General features: G+C 41.1%; 2 protein-coding genes across 5 annotated transcripts in view; both read left to right on the forward strand.

Moving 5' to 3' along the window:
• The window catches only part of SORCS2 (sortilin related VPS10 domain containing receptor 2), an 847,342-nt gene that overhangs the window by 713,962 nt on the left and 110,166 nt on the right, over positions 1 to 23,214 (forward strand). For all 4 annotated transcript variants that reach the window (XM_038400342.2, XM_043512489.1, XM_038400346.2 and 1 more), the window contains exons 6-8: positions 6,524 to 6,588; positions 10,163 to 10,281; positions 18,023 to 18,112. In XM_038400342.2, the coding sequence (XP_038256270.1) occupies positions 6,524 to 6,588; positions 10,163 to 10,281; positions 18,023 to 18,112 (274 nt within the window). The remainder of the gene's footprint in view (positions 1 to 6,523; positions 6,589 to 10,162; positions 10,282 to 18,022; positions 18,113 to 23,214) is intronic.
• LOC119855005 (60S ribosomal protein L36-like) lies at positions 9,359 to 9,758 on the forward strand. The gene is given in 1 exon segment (XM_038400348.2): positions 9,359 to 9,758. A coding segment is annotated over 1 exon segment (318 nt). The 5' UTR covers positions 9,359 to 9,391; the 3' UTR covers positions 9,710 to 9,758.

The following is a 23,214-nucleotide window of genomic DNA, read 5'->3' on the forward strand; positions in this document are numbered from 1 at the left end:
TATTAAAGGCTTGACAAACTCAGAACAATGGAATTCTGAATATAGAAATTCTTAGTGTTCTTACTGAGAAATGTAAAATGTGCACAATGTGTGAGTGTATATATGTGTAGACACAGACACAGGAGCTTGTTTTTCTACTCCATTATATCATTTTTATTCTGGTGTAACTCCCTTAAAGTCAATGTTTTGCACAGTGTAAAAACTGAGTTAACAGAGTTGAGAATTAGGGTCCATGAGATGCGGGCTGAAAGGAACAGAAGAGGAGCTTAAACCTCCCACACACACTAAAATTGCAGGGAGCTCTGCATAATTAAGCGGCCTAAGTGAGAACCTATTAATAACTATTTGTATCAAATCCATCTAAAAGATCAAATTCAGGCCGCTCATGGTGTGTATGTGGGAACAAAGGTGGCCAAAACCCATGAGGACTGATGTAGCACTGACTTGCACCTTGTTTAGTCATTTACACTCTTCTACAGTTGGGATGAGCCACTACCAAATCAGACTAGTAGTTTTACACTCACTTTGCTACAGGTATACACAACTCCACAATAGAGCTGGTCAGGAGATGAGAATATGAGAATTCAGGACCGGAAGAGATCTCCTAATTCAACAAGTCCAGCCCCCCTGCTATTACAGGTGACCCCATCCTATAATCATACACTTACCAAGCTCCATCTTAAAACCAGTAAATTTCTTGCCCCCGCTACTCCTATTCGGAAGTTCTTCCAGAACCTCCTCTGGTTAGAAACCTCCTTCTCTTTCCAGCCTGAAATTACTCATGGGTGTTTATACCCATTTGTTCTTGCACCAACATTGTTCTTTAGTTTAAATAACTCTTCTCCGTCCTTAGTATTTACCTCCCTGATATGTTTAATGTCCTCCTCCTGCCTCCATCTCTCCCCCACCCCCACTCCCGGGAATATTTCACCCAAACCAAAAAAATAGTCAAAATTTTCAGTGGAAATTTTTGACTTTTTGTCAACAACTAACTCCTTCTCCCAAGTCAGCTGCTGGCAATCAAATATCAAAAGATGTTGGGCTGAAAACTGCCACAAATTGAGAAATTTTTAGCTGAACACTGATGAAAATTGAAAATGATCAATGTTTTTGGTTTTTAACACAAAATCTAACGTTTTCAAGGAAAGCAGTTACATTGAGAAAACACTTGTTTCCTTGAAAACCCAAATTGATGGAAAATTTTTAGACAGAAGTACTCCACAAAGTACAGGCCAGTTGAAAATCAGGCATTGTGGAGTCCACATGCCATAGATTCTCCAGGGCTCCAGAAGTGGTATTCTAAGGTGGGGGTCACGGAATATGGGCCACACCTTGTAGTGTATACCCCACAGATCCACCACGCACCCCATACTGCTGAAATCAGTTATGCACTTGGCACTAGTAATCTGTGTGAGTGTCTGAGCGGGCTTTCCTGAGCCAGCTAGAATAATATTGCTTGTATATCAATAGTAACTTTGTCTGTATTTGAGGACAGACAACAAAAATGATTTTGGCAACAAAAATGATTAGGGGGCTGGAGCACATGATTTATGAGGAGAGGCTGAGGAAACTGGGATTATTTAGTCTGCAGAAGAGAAGAATTAGGGGGGATTTGATAGCTGCTTTCAACAACCTGAAAGGGGGTTCCAAAGAGGATGGATCTAGACTGTTCTCAGTGGTAGCAGATGATAGAACAAGGAGTAATAGTCTCAAGTTGCAGTGGGGGAGGTTTAGGTTGGATATTAGGAAAAACTTTCACTAGGAGGGTGGTGAAGCATTGGAATGGGTTACCTAGGGAGGTGGTGGAATCTCCTTCCTTAGAGGTTTTTAAGGTCAGGCTTGACAAAGCCCTGGGTGGGATGATTTAGTTGGGGATTGGTCCTGCTTTGAGCAGGGGATTGGACTAGATGGCCTCCCTGAGGTCCCTTCCAACCCTGATAGTCTATGATTTTATCATTCTATGAAATGTAAAGAGGGCCTGGATATGTCCCACAGTATTGGTAACATCCAAGTGAGCTGTCCATCCATGAGCTGCATATATTGTGTGTGTCCTGTAAATTAGTGTTTCCCATACTTTTAAAAATTTGTAAGTCTTCTACACCCACCGGGTCTGCAACCCCACACTTTAGTAATTTTTAGATTCCAAGGCCAGAAGGGACCATTGTAATCATCTAGTTTGACCAGCTGTATAACTAGGCTTGGCAGATTATTTTAAAATCATTTCAATGGATAATATATGATTATTTTTTAGCATTTTTTAATTTGTTTGGGAAAGTATGGTGGCGGGGGCAGTCAGACAATAATTATGTAATGACAGTAGATGTTGAGATTCAAAAAGCTAAAGCTTAATAACCATTAAAACACAAATTGTCAACATCACATGTTGAAATATACAAAGTAAATATCCTTAAAGCAAACTTGAATAAGTTCTCAAGCAGCATTTTTCTTATTTTGCCTATCTGTAAATTTTGATTATTATCAATGGAAATATTTTTTCATTGGTTTGTGTGTGTACAGTAAAGTCAATGTTTAATGATATTTACTGATAGAAACCTAATCCTTCCAAGCCTATATATAAAACGGGGACACAGAATTTTCAAATGCTTGTGTAGATCTTCACAGTCTAATACTGTATCTCCTTTGTTACCTGCTTTGAGGACCAGTGAAAATAGTTAACAATGTTGACCTTTAAAGCACCATTGGCATGTAAGTTATTGGCATGTGAGTTCACACTTCAGAGTTATTGTTTCAGGCTCAGTTATTGTCTGCAAACTCAGTGCATTGGTTACACACACTTCATGTTTTGAGATTTTCTTTGCTACCATAACAACCAGAGAATGAGTTCTTAAAAATGAAAGCTTGAGACTCTGGAGAACAATTCAGAGATCTATCCATGCCTTACCCTTTGTGGTCCTGAGGGGCAGCATCCCACACTTTGGGAGACATTGCTGTATATTAGTATAACTGAGACTCAAATCTAGACCCTGATGATCTAAAGGTTACGCTTTTACTAGATGAGCCAAAAAGGAGCCTCCCCTATGCAAGCTGAATTAAACTAGTCTCAGCTGGTGGTTGTTCTTTAAGTATCTTACAGAATTGTAATAAAGTGAAACATAGCTTATATATACAAAATATGTATTGTCTGTACATTAATGTTTTTTAAGCTAACTTGCCTGTTTTATTGTTGAACTATCAATAGGATCAAGTCCACATTCAGTGGCTCATGTATAGTTACAACAAGTAGTTATGTTGGAAGAATACAAGAAAAACATCTGAACAGAAACAAACAAACACATACACACTATTTTTCCCCACCAAGCTAAAAAAACCCAAAACACTTTCATTTATCCGCATCGTTTTAAATAATATTTTAAGGGGAAGAGAGCATCTGGGGATGAGATAATGTACTTTAAATGTCAGCCCAATCTACATTAAAACAGATCAGTTGCAGCCTCTTGCTCTAGAGTATTACAGTGGAAATGAAAATATATGTACAGATGCAGACCTCACTTTTGTCACTGCCAGGTGCTGCCATTGTGTGGAATAGAGCTGTCAGGAGACAATTGTCAATTCTGGGATATTAGAAGAAGTATGAAAAGCCTGAAGCTATTGACAGACATCAAAATCTATGTTTATGAAACCACTAGTGATAAAGTATGGATCCGAGAGGTTATTTAAAGCGTACCCCAAAAAACTGTCTTTGCATTATTGTTGACAAATGGTATCTCCATCTCAGCTTTTGAAAATTTCAGCTTGAAGTTCCTGCAGGTTTGTTGCTCGGTTGTATGGGGTCAAGTGCAAAAAGTAAAATATTCAGCAAACAGCATTCTTCTTCCCTGAAGAGCAACTGTTGAGCTATCATGGTTGATTTGACATATTACAAATATCTAGATGGATAGAGATGTTCCACACTGTGAAAAGGATTGAAGATCTTCCCACCATTCACGTGCACCTTAGCTTAAGCCGTTCTGTGGGTTAAATAGCTTCTCTGGCTTAGGATATTGTCCACAAAATACCACAATAGATTTTGCATTTTGCAGACCGATTTCTCAACAAAAGCAAGCTTTTTCTCATTTGTGATCTAGCAATTTCCTGCCTTGTCTTATCTCCTGTTCTCACATCTCACTTCTCTCCCCGTTAATTTTGTTCAAAATACTGCTGCAAATATCTTTCTCACCTGTTCGTCTGATCATGATTTTTCTTATTGTTAAGAGCTAGCTTATGACTTTTCTACAAGCCCTGTGTATAGGGCAGCATGTGGCTTGGATCATCCAAGGAGCAATGCCGGGGAGGCCTTGTGCCCCTCAGAGGCACGCTTCCCTCTCTGCTTCTCCCATGCTCTGTGGGTAGGAGTACTAATTTGCTGCTGGCACACTACCATGTTGCATCATGTATGCTAGCTAGCACGTTGTGTGGTGGAGTCAAGGCTCCACCCATTCCTGACATACCTCCTCTGGGGGATGGGTAGCATCTACATGCACAGTACCAAGTCATAGTCTAGTTCTGAATGTCACACTACTACCCATCTTTCTGTGATCAGATCAAACTTCTCATCTGCACCTTTAAAGAACTCACTAGAATCTCTACTCATTCACTTCTCTCATCACATTTTCTCCTCCACACCACTTTATTGCATCCTAACCTTGTCCTCCTACAGAGCACTTCTACCAACCCTACTTGGAGGGCTTAAGTGGGATTAAAGTGGTTCATAGACCTTGGGCTGGCCCTCTGCTGACAGATGAATACTATCCATTTACAATTGCACTTTTAAGACACACTTTTCAGACACAGAAGCCGCGGGATGGGAGAAGCCCCAACGGCCCCTGACCCCCTCCCCAGTAAAAGCTGTGGGATGGGGGGAGCCCCAGCGCCGCCCAACCCTGTCCTTGGCAGAAGCTGCAGGATGGCAGGGGAAGTCCCCAGTTCCATCCAACCCTGTCCCTGGCAGAAGCCTCAGAGTGGCAGGAGAAGCCCCTGCCCCCACTCTCTGGCAGAAACATCAGGCAGGCAGGGAAGGAGAAGCCCAATCACCTGGTCACAGAAGCTTGGGAGTGGCGGGGGAAGCCCCAGCACCCACTGCGGCCCTGGGCTTGAAGGAGCTCTCGCTCCCTGCTGTGGACCTGGGATCATGGTGCGGGGACAGAGCTTCTCCGGTCTTGGGGCTGCAGTAGAGAGGCAGAAAGGAGTGAATGGGTTGCAGGGGGATGCAGGGGGGGCAGAATGGGAGAACCCTAGGTGGAACAGGAATGGGCCCCGGGGAAGGGGCAGAAAGGGTCTCGGGCAGGGCCAGGGGCAGAATGGAGGCTGGACCACAAGCGGAAGGATGGGAAGGGGTCCCCCACTTGCTCCGGCCAAGGGCCCCAGGGAACCTTAATCTGTCTCTGAGTCTGGCCCTTAATCTTTCCCATAAAGCAGTCCCATCAATGCCATAATCAATCAGTCATTAAACAATTATGCAAGTTCAACATAAAGTATACTCTCTATTGCTCTTTATTGTTAATAACCATACCAAGATCATAATTTGCTCTAAGTATTTTAGTGGTTTTTAAAAAGTATCCAAATTACACTTTCTCAGTCCATGTATTTGCTCCCTGTGTCTTCATGTCATATCTGCTTACTTTACAGGCTCTTATATTTTGCTAGTGTTGGCATTGAAAAGCCAATGTAGTTGTGGGAGCGTGAGCTGGATTCTGTTTTGCTGGGTGTATTGTCAGCAGAATTGTCGCCTAAATTTTCCTTGCAGAATCTTCCTTATGAACCATGTTGTAGGAGGCAGAAAGAGTACCACTTCATTTTCTAATCCTAGGTTATGATAGAAGCTCTGAGTTTTAAAAATAATCCTTTAGCTGAGCAAATTTGACAGTTATCTGTTCCGAGAGATTCAGTCTGCATCCCTGTTATTTCTTTTATTAAGTTAAAATGCACCTTTAGTTCCATTCTCAGGATTTCCTACTGAATATTATTATTCTTTTTTAAATTGCTTTGTCAAAAGAGAATCTGTACTTCCAGTGAATGTGCCTAACAAAGAGTAATTAATTAGTTACAGGGGCTGTGTGTCAGGTTTAGAAGATTTCTAATACAAAAAGAACCCCAAATATTTCTCAGCAATATATTTGCCCTATTGTCACTAATGTCAGAGCTAGTTGTAAAAGAGAATGTGCTAACGTTCAGTACAGTATATTTATGAAATTAGGAAAGGATTAAACTGGGATTGCCTCAGAAAGATCCAGTTTTATTTACTGTTCCCCACCTATTTCTGTTCCTTTCTCCAGTTAAAGTTAATGTATATCCTGGTGGTTTGTGTGTTCTAGTAATGGAGATTCTAGTAAAACAGAAAAAGCAACGCATAATGCTGAGAACAGGAAATGTATGATTTCCATCCATATAATCTAAAATTATAAATGGGGTTTATTTTAAATGGCCAATGAGGATGTGGGAGCAGTTTAGTACAAAATCTTTCTATTTTTCCATCCATGTAATTCTGTAGCAGGCCCATGATAACTTAATTATATTATGTTCTCAGGGCCGTTGCCGGAGTTGACAGAGACCCTGATTTGGTTCATATGGAAATCCACGACCCCAGTGGAGGTATGCTGATGAAAATGTTAGCAATTGATACCTGGTGTATGGCTGTTTCCTTTGATTTTATAGACTATTTTTTGCATTCATTTATAAAACAGTGGGAAGAAATATTTTCCACTTGTCAGATTCTTCTTATATGTATTCAGCAAAACTGTCCTGATATATAAAAATGTAGTATGATTTAAAATGTACTTGTTTTCCATTCTAAAATAAATTGAAGTCAAGATGCTATGCTCCAGTGGAAAAGTCCATTAATAGTGCAATTTGTTCTGGCACTTAAACGTTGAACATTTTTTCCTGATTTGCAAATACAGCTGGCAGTGCAATATAGTGCTGGGTGTGTGTCTGCTAGAGTGAATCCTCGCATGTGTCAGCTCCACTGAATTAACAGTCTTTTCCCAGAAAATCCTTATGTTACACATTCAACATAGTTTTGTTTTTGTTTTTAAAAAAACATACTAGTAGTTACACAAAGTACAAAGTAGACACTACAATTACAACATATATACAACTTCTTAGGTGTTGTACCCTTGAAAGACGATCATCTTACCTCCTACACACTATTATACATTATTTGTAAAGGATGTATAACTTTACCTTTCAGAGCGTGATAGCTCTTTCCCCCACCCCTGCCCTCAGCACTGTGAAAAATTAAGGCCAACCCTTAAAAATCAGGTACCTAAAGTTCAGCTCCCAAATCCAAGTGGTCAGATTTCACAGAAGCTCAGAACAGTTGCAGGACCCAATGAGAAAAGGAGTACTTGTGGCACCTTAGAGACTAACAAATTTATTAGAGCTCATTTATTATGCTCTAATAAATTTGTTAGTCTCTAAGGTGCCACAAGTACTCCTTTTCTTTTTGCGAATACAGACTAACACGGCTGCTACTCTGAAACCTGTGATTATGCAGGACCCAATGAGTTTTTGAGTAGTTGGTTGGGTCTAGTGAGGGGAGATTCAATAGGAGCTGGATGGAAGAAAATTTCCCATTCATTCAACAGAACAGTGGTACGATTACCATGAGACAGTGGCATTGCCCTGATGCTACATTAGCCTCTACTGCTCCTGCAACCCTATTCTTCAGAGGACAGTGGTCAGTCAAGGTTACGTGTGGCAGAAGATCCATCGTCATGACCTGGTTCCTCCTCCATTCCACCCTTCCCTCAAACTGCTGTGTGGTGATAATTCCATTTCCTAGAGTAAAAGATTCTTAAAATGATTCTGAGTGGGTCTGTGAAGAGCTAGCACATTTTTTTCCCCTTGCGAATTCTCTCTGACCTCCACTTGCCTGATGAAATCATTTCCATTACACAATTCCATTACACTGGGGCTCTCTACAGTTAGAGAAAAAGAGTTAGGGATTTGTCCCTTGGTATTTTTTTTTAATTAGATGTGAACTAAGCTATGCATTTTTGCTCCGTATTTTATGTGCCACCAAGGCCATAACGATAGTGGCCATTTGCAAAATTTATGTCCACAGATGGATTTGGAAGTTTAATGTCCCCAAAATGCAAGGGGAAAAAGGGTTGGATCCAGCATGTTTGATTTTTGCCTATTTCTAGACTTTATAACTCATTCTGTAACTTCAGAATAGAGTAGCAAAAATAGCTGTTGATTAATTAATATCCATGTAATATTTCACCACTTTTTTTTTTGGTTAAGTTCCATGAGAAAGTTGAACCATGTGCATTTAATCTGATTCCCTCAAATGAACTATCACGAGTAATTATGTGTTGTGTTTATTTTCTAAAGAAGAATCTGAGAAAGGAACACTGTTCTCTTACATGATTTTTAATGCATTTATTTCCTGGCTGAGTCCTTTAGTGCTTTATCTGGCCCTGTTGAGGTCAATAGAAGTTTTGACATTGACTTTAATGGAAGCAGGACCTAGAAACTAGAGACTTTACTAGTTTCATGCTTGTCCATGTGAATTATGACTAATTAAAGGAATTTTGATGGCACTTGGCTGTGTTTGCCCCAATTTCCTTGTGAAAATAGTTTGGAGATAAGCAGTAGAGTATGGACTCAAGCTGCTTCAGATCCACATCCAGATTTTAAACCTGTCCCAAAAGTTTGACACTGTTTGGATTTGGTGTTCTGGTTTGAACCTTCTCAAAAAATCTTGACAAATGGGGTCATGGGCGGCAAGTTTCTTATCACACTGCAGGAATAATGAAACACATGAGTGCTAAAGCTTTGCTCATTCAAACTGTGACAGAAGCGAGGTGTTGTATAGTGTTCTTATCTCAAGTTTGGGAGATAAGAATTTCCTTCATGGGCATGGGCAAGTAATTTTAGGGCTGGACTGACTGTGTGCTGTACACAGAGCTCTATAGCGGGACAGGAGCTTGCTAGGCTCCACCGTAAGAGAAGTTCTGTCCCATAGCAGCTTGGCGTACACAGTAGGTGGGAGCCCTTTGCTCCATCCATTAGGTGGGAACAGATTGCTTCTCTGATCCACCAGTCCTGCTCTGCACCCTATTTTGGGTGACTCACTCAGTGGAGAAGAAGGTGTGGAGCTGTGCTCGTGACAAGTGCTGCAAATATTGTGGGCCAGAGCCTCAGCTGGTGCAAATTGGCATAGGCTTTTTATGCAGGCCATTTACCTTTCAAATAGACATTTTCACCTGCGAGGAAAATCCTAAAGCATTTTATAGAGAATTATAACATGTCTGGAGAACTTTGAAACCAACCTTTAAAATTCCATAGCAGGGATTTGTGTATTCTCTCTTAAATTCTATGGGCTTCATTCTATTTTCACCCAATTTTACATGAGGGGATCTGTGGCGCCATTCGAGTTGGGGCAGACATGGCGATCTGCTACCCCATGGCTGTCGGCCTCAGTAAGGGCCACAAAGTGACGAAGAACGTGTCGAAGCCCCGGCAGTGCCGCTGCAGAGGGCGCCTGACCAAACACACTAAGTTTGTATGAGACGTGATCAGAGAGGTCTGTGGCTTTGCCCCCTGTGAGAAACATGCTATGGAATTGCTGAAAGTTTCCAAGGACAAATGGGCTCTGAAGTTCAGAAAGAAAAGGGGTGGTACTCATATTCGGGCCAAGCGAAAATGTGAGGAGCTCAGCAATGTTCTGGCAGCTATGAGGAAGACTGCTGCCAAGAAGGATTAAGCTGCAAAAACTCCTGTAACTCATTAAAGTGTGTTCAGAGAAAAAAAAACAAAACAAAACAACTCCCTGGATTTCAACTACAGGACACCAGATCTCCACTGCTGTAAATGAGTGATCTGGCCATGTGAGAGGCCCTTGTGCAGGTCAGGCAAGCCCCCACTCTTGAACACCTCCACAAAGGCCATTCATCATCTATTCCTTAATCTTTCTGGGCCTCAGTTTTTCTGACCATGAAATGAGGCTTCTTACCTCTGAGGAGTGAGGTGAGGATTCAGTAGTTAATGTGCATCTAGCACTTTGGAAATTAAAAGTTTCTGTGTGAGGGTTAGGTGTAATTATTTTATAACTGACAATACTAATTAATGTGGTGCTTCCCCCACACAAACAGAATGTCAAGATATTTGCTTCTCTGTCTTTGAAAATGCTATAACATGTTTCTCTCCCTGCCCTCAGGTTATCGCTACATCACCTGTCAGATTCTGAATTGCTCTGATAAAACACCGACAGTCCAGTTTGCTGGCAGCATCGACCAGGATTCCTTGACTGTACAGGATGACTACATATTCCTCCAGGTAATGTCATTTACTACAAATACAAGCCAATGTTAAACTAAAATTGGGAAATACAAGCCATACAGCAAAACAGTAGCATAAGAAAACAAAGAAACCTATTGCTGTATAGAGATGGATTAAGAATCTTCACATACAACAAGGCATTCCTTACCAGTCTTATGAAAGATGACACATTTTTGACCCAGAGCAAACCAGCTGATTACACCCCTTTAGATTTTGATTTATCATTTGATTTAGATGTAACTAGGTTTGCCAAGATTTAGGTTGGACTATTGGGACAAATTCGTGCTGTAAATTAGGCAGTATTTAGCATTTGGAGTCAAATCCTCAGGCTTTGTTCTGATTTCTTTTCACTGCTTTGACAGCACAAAGCAGGCAGAAAGCTGCCTGAGTGGTAGCCAAGGGAATCCTTAGATGCTGTAAAGCCAGTGCAGCCAGTTTTTTGCTCCCCAACTGCTTACGTAGGGAGCATGTTGGAAACGGCCGGGGAGCAAATACCACTGAGGCCAGTCCTCAGCTGATGGAGTGACCCTTGTGTCTCTTTAGAACCACTCCAGTGGTGCAATTTAGACCAGATTTTAGATTTCTCCAAGTTATACTGCGGCTCTTTCATCCAACCAGCAGTCACAGGGTCTGGGAAGCAGCAATATGGCAACAGGCTATCTGCCCCCCTTCCAGCTTCCCCATGTGTGAGTTTGGCGCAGCTGAAGATAACAAGAGTCTGGCCCAATTGCAGACCAGCAATCCTGGAGGGATCAGCCAACATTATCCCAAAGGATGGAGCAGTCCTACTGCAGGCTATTTGGAGAAGGATTTTTCCCAAGCCATCCCCAAGTTCCCCATAGGGTAGTGTTTCTAAGCATTGCCCCCTACTCAGTCCTGTGGTAAAATGCCACAATTTAGCCCCAATTTGATGTCGTCTGCTTGCCTCAAGCCTTGTCTCCTACAGGAAAGCAATATTGGTTTTGCTAGGTGATATTAGAGGAGATTTCTCTGCTCCACAGCCTTGGGGTACGTTAGATTGGCTTTTCCACAGCTTTCTTTCCTTGTGGCCTATTTCTTTCAGAGGAATTGTGTACACTGGTACAGAGACAAAAAAGCTGACATCCATGTTGCTGAGCACAACAATCTGGAGGTGCACATGACAGGAAATACTTATCACCACAAATCAAATATGAGAAATGCAATTGGAAATGAAATTGGCATTTCCCAGCCCAATCTGCTCATTGGTGGCAGCCATTTTTCTTAAAGGTCGCTCCCACCAGGCACATTTTAAAATTCATTTCACAGTTAGTAGATGGTGAGAAGTGTTTCTCTCCATGTGCATTTCCAGACTGCTGTGCTCAGCAAGACACGGGTAGTTTTCTCTTCAAGCATCTGTGTTATTTTAGGACAGTACATATTTGTAGGCAGTATTGTTCTGATCTGATGCCAGACAGGGGCAGGCACAGCACACAGAGGAATGAACTGGAAACCTACCCATAGCAACTGAAAGGTAACAAAAAACCACTACCAACAAAGTCATACAATAAATAGTGTATTCTCATCTCCCGGTGAATTGGCCATTATTGATGGTAGTGGAAGTGACATGCACTTATTCCATGGGAGGAATACATCCTATCAGTGTTTCCTTTCATAGTATTTGCAGTAAATCTCATTGATATAGTGTCTTTCATTCACTGGATCACTGTAAAACAAACCTAGTGTAGCCATGGCCCTAGATGAATGTGAGTTCTTCAGGATAGGAACCGTTCCTTCTTATGCTTCCATGGAGTTAGGGACTCATACTGGGAGAGGAAACCAAATGGATGTCTCCCAGAGCACCAAATACCCTGATAAAATTGCAGTTGTAAAGCACCAAAACGTAAAGCTGTTGTCATATTAGCACCGTCGAAGCTTTTGTGTAATGAGGAAAAGCTGTCACTCCACTTTAATTACTTGGACTAGGCAGTATCAGTGTGTCTCCAGCTTTGTTTCCCTGCAGTAATGCCACACCAGCCACAAGGACCTGATTTCACTTGAAAGACCAGGAAATCTATATTGACTGTTCAATATGATGGATAAGACTGGTATTTAACAAAAATAAATAAAAATGGAAGGGGTTTGGTTTTGTCACTCAGTTAACAACTCACATTCTGAAAGGCTTCTTGTTTGTTATGCTACAAAAAAGGAGATGGACAGGAAAGAAGTGTAGAAATGGCCACTATTCAGTTCGTTGTTACATTTAAAATATTCAGGCATTTAGATTGGCAGTCATGCATCAGTTCTATTTTTACCAGGCAAAGGTCAAATTTGCATGTTTCAGCATCGTTTGTTTTTCGAACCAATTCCTTTTTTTAAACACGTAATTAAGTATGTGATGCTCTAGGGCCGAATCCCAGGGTCCTCAGTTAGTTTCAACTATGGCAAACTCCAACTGATTTAAATAGGTGTTTCATCTGAGTAAAATCCCCAGCATTTATTCCTAAAAGTTTATTTTGAACAATACATTAAAACTTAGCTTTTCTGTGTATTTTCCATGAATTGGACAAAGGTGTTCCTTCAGGAATTACATTGCCTTAGTAGCTGCCTTCCATTTAGCCACCACATTGTGATGTTTTTATCCATCACCCCTTCCTATGCTCTGGGGGGTGACTTTTCTGAGACAGCTGAGGTAGAGAAGACAGGCCAGAAGAGTTCACTGCACATTCTCCCTTTAAGCCAGCTTCTACTATGGCAACAAAAATTTTCTTCTGATTTAATCAAGCTTCGTTTGAGAGCTTGGAGTAGAAATTGCCACGTATTTTCTGAGAAATAAGAAAGCTGCCTTAAAAACCTTTTCCCTACCACAATGGCTTTGTCAGATGGGTAACTTTATTATTTTGATTCAAGGTATCCCCCCTCTACACAAGGCACCATTGACTTCAATGGAAATGTGCCAGTTTACCCCAGTGAAGGAACTGGCCCTAAATTCATGATAGTGAGGTACAATAGCGTACACCTTGTCACTTGGTTGTTTTAATACATCAGTACTTAATACAAATATGTTGCTACTTTGAAAAAGACCCTTCGGTTGTTGTTCTAATAACTGCAAGGAAAGGCAAGGCTTGCAAATATCAATATGTCTGGTATGACATCAGGGGAGAAGGTGGAAATGGAGAACATCTCCATGCTAATTTTACATTCACTAGCTGCTTGTGCTTTGTTTTCTATTCAGTGGAAATCTTTTCAGGGCTTCTGGATTGTTTGCATGGGGCCCAATTATGCCCTCCATTACACAGGTGAAAGGTCTATATTCAGAGCAAAAGGAGTGTCACCCATATCGATGAAGCTAGAATTGGGCCTATAGGATACAGTTACCTATTTTCAAAATCACCACTGCACCAATAGGTTAAATGTTGCACTGTTCCCAACCGTGGCACTTCTGGAAGACTTGTGCCAGAAAATTATTAATTTTAGCTAGAAAATGCTTGTCCAATATAGGGATTCAGAATGCTTTATATAAACCTTACATTATGATTTATTCAGCCTCTTGTGTTCTGTTTGAATAGTGCACTTGGAATTAAAAGCGGTTTTAAAAGAGAGACATGGTAGGTGAGGTAGTATTTTTTATTGGACCAGCTTCTGTTGGTAGAAGATGCAAGCTTTCAGGCTTCACAGAGCTCTTCTTTTAGTCTGGGGAAGGTAACCTGAGTGTCTGACCTAAATACAAGTTGGAACACATAATTAAACATAAGGGGTTCACATGTGCTGTAGGAGATCACTTAAAATAAAGTAAGCAACTAGGGATTAGCAGGCAGTGTGGTGTGCTACAAATGCTTGTAACGAGCCATAAAACCATTGTCTTTGAGTCCATGATTTTGTAGGGGTCATAGTGGAACTCATACAATATCATCAAATAGTTACAACACATATGGACGGGAACAACGTCCTGAAAAAAATCTTTCCTGAACCCACTCTTCTGGCCTTGAAGCAACCTGCTAAGCTCATCGTTGGAAGCAAGCTCCCCACAGACCAGGACACACCAACTCAAAGTGGCACCAGACCCTTCCAGAACAACAGATGCAAAACCGGCAGACATATCTCCACTGCTATGATGATCCATATCTTCCCACAAGATTCTTGGATCATACACATACCTATCACAGCATGTGGTATGCTTCACTCAAGATGCCCCAACAACAACTATGTGGGAGAAACCAGTCAATCACTGTGCTCTCAAATGAACTTCTACAGAAAAATGATAAAATACAAAACACTTTATCACCTGTGGAGAACACTTTTTTTTTACAAAGTGATCACTCCACATCTGACCTCTCAGTCCTCATCCTCAAAGGAAACGTGCACAATAATTTCAAAAGGCAAGCCTGGAAATTTAAATTCATAACTCTTCTAGACACCAAAAATCTTGGACTCAACAGATACACTGGATTTTTGGCTTGTTACTCCACTGCTAACCCTTAATTGCCTACTTCATTTGAAGTGGTCTCCTCCAGGAGAATTGTGTGGATCCCTAATGCTTAACAATTTGTTCCATCTAGTATTTAGCTCAGACACAGTGGTTACCTTCCCCAAACATGAAGAAGAGCACTGTGAAACTTGAGAGCTTGTACTTTCCACCATCAGAAGATGGTCCAGTAAAAGATACTACCTCATCTACCTTGTCTCTCTCATATTGTGGGATCAACATGGCTATAACAGCACTGCAAACAAGTTTTAAAAGATACTAGTATTCACTGCCAGTTTATATCCTCCTCTGCCTCTGTAAGATGAGTTTCAGAGTAGCAGCCGTGTTAGTCTGTATTCGCAAAAAGAAAAGGAGTACTTGTGGCACCTTAGAGACTAACAAATTTATTAGAGCATAAGCTTTCGTGAGCTACAGCTCACTTCATCGGATTCATTTGGTGGAAAAAACAGAGGAGAGATTTATATACATACACACAGAGAACATGAAACAATGCGTTTATCATACACACTGTAAGGAGAGTGATCACTTAAGATAAGCCATCACCAACAGCGGGGGGGGGGAAAGGAGGAAAACCTTTCATGGTGACAAGCAGGTAGGCTAATTCCAGCAGTTAACAAGAATATCAGAGGAACAGTGGGGGGTGGGGTGGGAGGGAGAAATACCATGGGGAAATAGTTTTACTTTGTGTAATGACTCATCCATTCCCAGTCTCTATTCAAGCCTAAGTTAATTGTATCCAGTTTGCAAATTAATTCCAATTCAGCAGTCTCTCGTTGGAGTCTGTTTTTGAAGCTTTTTTGTTGAAGTATAGCCACTCTTAGGTCTGTGATCGAGTGACCAGAGAGATTGAAGTGTTCTCCAACTGGTTTTTGAATGTTATAATTCTTGATGTCTGATTTGTGTCCATTTATTCTTTTACGTAGAGACTGTCCAGTTTGGCCAATGTACATGGCAGAGGGGCATTGCTGGCACATGATGGCATATATCACATTGGTAGATGCGCAGGTGAACGAGCCTCTGATAGTGTGGCTGATGTGATTAGGCCCTATGATGGTATCCCCTGAATAGATATGTGGACAGAGTTGGCAACGGGCTTTGTTGCAAGGATAGGTTCCTGGGTTAGTGGTTCTGTTGTGTGGTGTGTGGTTGCTGGTGAGTATTTGCTTCAGATTGGGGGGCTGTCTGTAAGCAAGGACTGGTCTGTCTCCCAAGATCTGAGAGAGCGATGGCTCGTCCTTCAGGATAGGTTGTAGATCCTTGATGATGCGTTGGAGAGGTTTTAGTTGGGGGCTGAAGGTGATGGCTAGTGGCGTTCTGTTGTTTTCTTTGTTGGGCCTGTCCTGTAGTAGGTGACTTCTGGGTACTCTTCTGGCTCTGTCAATCTGTTTCTTCACTTCAGCAGGTGGGTATTGTAGTTGTAGGAATGCATGATAGAGATCTTGTAGGTGTTTGTCTCTGTCTGAGGGGTTGGAGCAAATGCAGTTATATCGTAGCGCTTGGCTGTAGACAATGGATCGAGTGGTATGATCTGGATGAAAGCTAGAGGCATGTAGGTAGGAATAGCGGTCAGTAGGTTTCCGATATAGGGTGGTGTTTATGTGACCATCGCTTATTAGCACCGTAGTGTCCAGGAAGTGGATCTCTTGTGTGGACTGGTCCAGGCTGAGGTTGATGGTGGGATGGAAATTGTTGAAATCATGGTGGAATTCCTCAAGAGCTTCTTTTCCATGGGTCCAGATGATGAAGATGTCATCAATGTAGCGCAAGTAGAGTAGGGGCATTAGGGGACGAGAGCTGAGGAAGCGTTGTTCTAAGTCAGCCATAAAAATGTTGGCATACTGTGGGGCCATGCGGGTACCCATCGCAGTGCAAACCTCTCCAACGCATCATCAAGGATCTACAACCTATCCTGAAGGACGAGCCATCGCTCTCTCAGATCTTGGGAGACAGACCAGTCCTTGCTTACAGACAGCCCCCCAATCTGAAGCAAATACTCACCAGCAACCACACACCACACAACAGAACCACTAACCCAGGAACCTATCCTTGCAACAAAGCCCATTGCCAACTCTGTCCACATATCTATTCAGGTGATACCATCATAGGGCCTAATCACATCAGCCACACTATCAGAGGCTCGTTCACCTGCGCATCTACCAATGTGATATATGCCATCATGTGCCAGCAATGCCCCTCTGCCATGTACATTGGCCAAACTGGACAGTCTCTACGTAAAAGAATAAATGGACACAAATCAGACATCAAGAATTATAACATTCAAAAACTAGTTGGAGAACACTTCAATCTCTCTGGTCACTCGATCACAGACCTAAGAGTGGCTATACTTCAACAAAAAAGCTTCAAAAACAGACTCCAACGAGAGACTGCTGAATTGGAATTAATTTGCAAACTGGATACAATTAACTTAGGCTTGAATAGAGACTGGGAATGGATGAGTCATTACACAAAGTAAAACTATTTCCCCATGGTATTTCTCCCTCCCACTCCACCCCCCACTGTTCCTCTGATATTCTTGTTAACTGCTGGAATTAGCCTACCTGCTTGTCACCATGAAAGGTTTTCCTCCTTTCCCCCCCCTGCTGTTGGTGATGGCTTATCTTAAGTGATCACTCTCCTTACAGTGTGTATGATAAACGCATTGTTTCATGTTCTCTGTGTGTGTGTATATAAATCTCTCCTCTGTTTTTTCCACCAAATGCATCCGATGAAGTGAGCTGTAGCTCACGAAAGCTTATGCTCTAATAAATTTGTTAGTCTCTAAGGTGCCACAAGTACTCCTTTTCTTTCTGTAAGATGAGTGTCTCTTGCCCTTTGTGCCCATGCAGCAGGTTGTGAGAGCAGAAGAATGAGCTGCCCACAGAGTGAGACATTAGTGGGGAGATGGACTGGGGGTAAAGAAAGGATGGCATCCCAGTGCACCAGCCAGCAGAGGAGGAGAAGTCTATACCAGTAGCAGATGATTACTTTCTGCAGAACAAGGGAGGAAATTATAATTGTTGGAACCTGTTGTCTGTTCCTGGGGTGACATAGCTACATGCAACCCCCTGCTATTGGCTGAGAGTAAACTCTACCTGGTCTTTAATCAGCAGTCTGCAGTACCACTACTACAGGAATGTCCAGATACTGTGATAGTGGAAATGACAGAAATGAATATAATACAGTACTAATATTGCATGTATGTTTAAATTGTAACAAAAAATCTGTTTGTGTCTTTATGGACGATTGGGTTTAGTGCCAAATTAATCCTAGTATTCCCTTTGTTTCTTTGCATAGACAACATCAGCAAATCGGACTAAATATTATGTCTCTTACCGTCGAAATGACTTCATACAGATGAAGCTACCAAAATATGCATTGCCAAAGGTAAGTGCACACAACTTATTTTTCTTTCCACTATCCTTTTTGTCTTCATTACCCTTTTGATCAGGAGTAGGCTTCTTCTGTGCCTATTAATCCTCACTATTTTGCTTATTTTTGCTTCCATATGGATTTCTGAATTCTCCCTGAGGTGTGTTTTTGTTTTGTTGCCTTTATGCGCATCCTTGAAGTATAGTAGCTTTCATTGCAACTCATAGGACTGAAGAGCAGAAGCTAACTTACTTGTCATCTGTTATCATAATAACTTTCAATGATGCAATGGTAATTTAGCAATAGTGAGTAATCTTTCAAGAATCAATTACAGTTTAATGTCATAAGGTGTCTTTCTGCTAGAAACATGAATGGAAATAAGAGAATTTTACCAGCTGATGTGTGTTTTCTGTTACCAAAACATCAAAAGATATTCCCTAGTCCCATCAGAGTGACAAGGTTGGCGAAGCTAATTGAGGAATTCCTGCACTCTGACATATTTTTGTAAGGACAAGGCTTTCTGTATTTACATAGCACACTGGTAATAAAATACAGGCATATAGTATTTGCATACCGTGTAACTGATGAGATTGACGCTTTGCAGCACACACAGTATACTCCATATATTTATGGATAGCTGGAAGGCTTCTGCAATCCCTGAGCAGAATGGCTTGGTTAAGTACAAGAGTAACTGATAAATTTTATGTCTGAATTTTATAGATGGCGTATGTTTAGGTCATTACCTTACCGTTTAACATGTGTGGAATTTTTCTCTTTCTTTCTTTCTTTCTTTCTTTCTTTCTTTCTTTCTTTCTTTCTTTCTTTCTTTCTTTCTTTCTAAAGCAAAGAATAATTTGAATGATTCTTTTTCCTCCAAGTTTTTTTAATATATAATAGTTTTTAATTTCAAATATACAACATAGCAACTAATAAAGATACTGTTTGAATAAGAAGCTGGAACCCCCTTCTTCTCCTCCTGCTTTAAAAAAAAAGTCATAACCAAGGCGAAATAAATATATTAAACCCATCCACATAATATTTATTTGAATGTTCAGAACGGCGTCCAAAGTAGCCTTTGTGGTCTCTTGGGTGAATGTGTAATTAGGAAAACAACAGGAGAAAATATAAATTTCCAAACATGCAAAAAATCAAAGAGAACTATATAATTTACAGAGTCGCAGAGTTTAAGCCTTATTTCACATGAAAGAAATGAGTGTGAGAATGTTGACAGAAACGGTATTTCTCAAATAAACTTCAGTTTTCTGTATAATTCAAGAAACATTGCAGTGGCTCAGCACATCAGTCAAAGTCTTTGGTTGATTGTTTTTATTTCTTTGTTTGTGCTTGTGTTTATTTTTCATTTTTAGTTATGCTGATTGACAGACTAGGATTTTAATATAGGCAGGTATATGTGGTGGGGAAGAAAGCACAGGGAGCTTCTTCCTCTTACCTCTCAAAGCCTGTGCTGGAATCTTCACCACTGGAGCTGGGTCTCCACTGTTGTATCTAGTTTGCTGCTTTGTGGACATGAACAGCCCTATAGCCCCTCAATTTATATATTGCTGTCCTTTATGATATATACCAACCTATCAGTGTGTTGTGAGCCTAACCAGTTAGTGTTTGTAAATAGTTTTGAGATCTTTGGATAAATGGTCCTAGACAAGTGTGAAACATTATTCCATCAGCTTCCAGGAAATTTAATATATTTAAAGATTTCAGGAAACAGACCTCTTTAATGCATGAAAGTTGATCGTAATAAAATGGATGCATGGTAAAGATCCTTAGTTCCAAAGGATGTTTATTACTCCTTTGTCAAACCTTATTTCATTTTTGATGAGTTTGCAAGTTTAGTTGCTAAAAGTAACTGCATAGATGTAGAACATTTAGATTTTTGTAAGGCATTTGACTTAGTACTGTACAGCATTCTGTTTAAAAAAAATCAAAGTACAATATAAATAAAGCTCACATTAAATGGATTAAGAACTGGCTGATAGATCTCAAAAGTAGTTGTCAATGTAGGATCATCTACTGGGGGTATTTGTAGTGGGGATGTACAGGGATTGGTACTAGACTAGAAGCTATTTGTTATTTTAATCAATGGGCTTGAAGTAAATATAAAATGATTGCTGATAAAATCTTTCTGTGAATGATACAAAGATTGTCAAAGTGGTAAATAATGTTGAGGACAGGACTACCTGGGTCTCTTGGAATCTAGGCCCATTTAAATAAAATGTGTCTTATAAAGCCAAAGGCAAGGTTATACATCAAGGAAGAAGTTATGCAGGCTATATCAACAGAATGTGGGGGACTGTTTTCTGAAAAGCAGTGATCGAAAAATGATTTAGGAGTCCTATTGGAGAAACAAGTGAACATGAGCTCCCAGTGCAATGCTGTGGAAAAAAGGGTGAATGTGATTTTTGGATGTATAAACAGGGAAGTAATGAGTAGGGGTGGGGAGGTGATTTTACCTCTGTAAATGGCATTGGTGAGACAGGTATTGGAATATTGCATCCTGCTGTTCCCATTTTAAAAATGATGTTGAAAACTTGGAGAGCAAGGAGAAAAGAGTTATTTGAATGTTGGAGAAAATCCTTTACAGTGAGAGACTTAGGGGGTTCAGTTTGTTTAAAAGAAAATCAAGAGCTGACTTGGTGGTAGGTAAGTACCTTCATGGGGAGAAAATATTTGGTACTAAAATGCTCTTTAATCTAGCAGATACAGGCGTAAGACAAACCAATCACAGGGAGCTAAAGCTAGACAAATTCAAACTAGAAATAAAGCACAATTTTTAACAGGGAGGGTGATTATCCATTGTAACAAACTACCAAGGGAAGTGATTGATTTTCCAGCACCTGAAGTCTTCAGATCATTACTGGATGCCTTTCTGGAAGATATGCTTTAGTCAAACACAAATTATTGGGCTCAATACAGGAGTAATTGGATGAAATTATCTGGCTTGTGTTAATCAAGAGGTCACAAAAAGTTTGGCTTAAAATGTATGTATCATCTATATAGGGCACTCACTTGGTTTACTGAGAGCATGAAATTATCCAGTGAGTATTAGTATTCCAGTATCTCTTACATATACAAAGCTTCTAAACATACACCTTTTAGATATGCTTCAGATGTAACCTGGATTATTTGATGTGCTGCTTGATACTGAGTCCTTTGTCCTGGATTGTCCAGGCTTGACTCAATAAATGAATTAGATGCTAATTGTTTCATTTGGGGTAGATTCAATAACTTATTTAGGAACACAAAGACTGTTTTATCTGGAAAAGTATGCAGTGTTGCTGTAGCTGTGTTGGCCCCAGTAGATTAGAGAGACCAGGTGGGTGAGGTAATATTTTATTGAACCAACTTCCGTGGGTGAGAGAGACAGACTTTGGAACTTATACAGAGCTCTTCTTCCATTGATTTAACTATTGCCTCTCAAACAGGTGGATTAACTGCATCAGAAAAACCCCTTTTCGTTGCTGTAGGAAGCAGCTACACGATAGCACCCCAGTGGCAGCGCCGTAGCTGTGACACTATAGCAGCTGTAATGTAAACATACCATGTTTCTGCTTTTCAGGTGAATGGAGTGAGGCATCAGAGGGTCTTCTCTCAGGTGGGCTCTGCAGCCCTATGCATGTCACAGAGCAGAGTGGTTCCCTACATAAAAAGGGGAATTGTGGGCAAACCAAAGAGTGCGGCAGGCTGGGAAAGTGAGTCTGTCTAGTGCAGTGGTGGGCAACATGCAGGCAGCATGCAGCCCGTCAGGGTAATCCATTGGCGAGCTGCAAAACAGTTTGTTTACATTGACTGTCCACAGACATGGCTGCCTGCAGCTCCCAGTGGCCACAGTTAGCCATTCCCGGCCAATGGGAGCTGCGGGAAGCGGTGGCCAGCATGTCCCTGTGGCCCATGCAACTTCCCGCAGCTCCCATTGGCTGAGAACAGTGAACTGCGGTCACTGGGAGCTGCAGGCGGCCATGCCTGTGGACGGTCAATGTAAACAAACTCTCGCAGCCCACCAGGATAACCCTGACGGGCAACGTGCGGTCTACTGCTAGAAACAGCTATGATGGAGCACCAGATCCTGTGTGTTCTTAGGGAAAGAATTTTTGGCACTCCTTGATGTTCACATCCTTCCTCTGTGCAAATGTCTTCTGTTCTGGTTTTGTGTGGGGAACCAGGATGAATATTTTAAAACTGATCGATTTTTAAATGTTGTTTGAAGCCTTAAGTTTTCCATGGAGATTAGAATGATTTATGTTGATATCTTCTTGGTTTTCTATGTTTGTACACACATGCAAGTGCACACATATGTGCGCGCACACACACACACAGAAAATAATATGCAATATATTTGTATATTTTGGATCAAATTCAGGCCATCCATTTCACAAATGTGTATGTCACACATACATGCAGGCACCCTGGATGTCCGCAGGGACTGGACTCAGGACCTTCAGCACCAAAAGCCTCCTTTAGTTGTGAATAAATAGCTGTCTGTTAGAGTCACCGAGGTCAGCCTCTAGTCAAATTCACAAGTACTAAGCAACTATTTTACATACTGCCCCTGTTAGGCAAGCTAGGATCTAGCTCTGCAGGAGTTCCAGTTGCACCTGGCATGTCTTTTTGCAACATATCATGGCTACATAAACACCACAGTCATCTGTGGATACTAGACTTGGAACCTAAGCATCATAGCACAAGCACTGGTGCTATTGCCAAGTCAAAATTCCTTTAGCCATGAGGAATAAACAGCTCTTATAATCATTTGAGTCAGTCACTAGAGGGAGTCAGTCACTTACCATACTAAGCCTATGTGTTGCACAAGCAGGGGAAAAGACATAGCCAAGTGTTGCGCCTCACTCCAGTCTTCTCCAAAATGTACTTTGCAGGCCAGCCACAGCTGGGGAAGGGGTTTCTGGAGCATTGTCCACACTTGTTAGTGTAAATGCTTCTTGACCCAGCTGCCTCATGATTGATGTAGATGGCTTCTGTATTTCTTGGGACTGATAAGCATGCATTACTGTGTTGACTGCTACCAATCAGAATACTGAATCACTTGTTTCAGCATTCATTGATGCCCATCTGCTCCCAGAATAGAATAGGGCTTGAAAATCTGA

The sequence above is a fragment of the Dermochelys coriacea genome, chromosome 4 (assembly GCF_009764565.3).
Source record: "Dermochelys coriacea isolate rDerCor1 chromosome 4, rDerCor1.pri.v4, whole genome shotgun sequence".
Taxonomy (NCBI): domain Eukaryota; kingdom Metazoa; phylum Chordata; order Testudines; family Dermochelyidae; genus Dermochelys; species Dermochelys coriacea.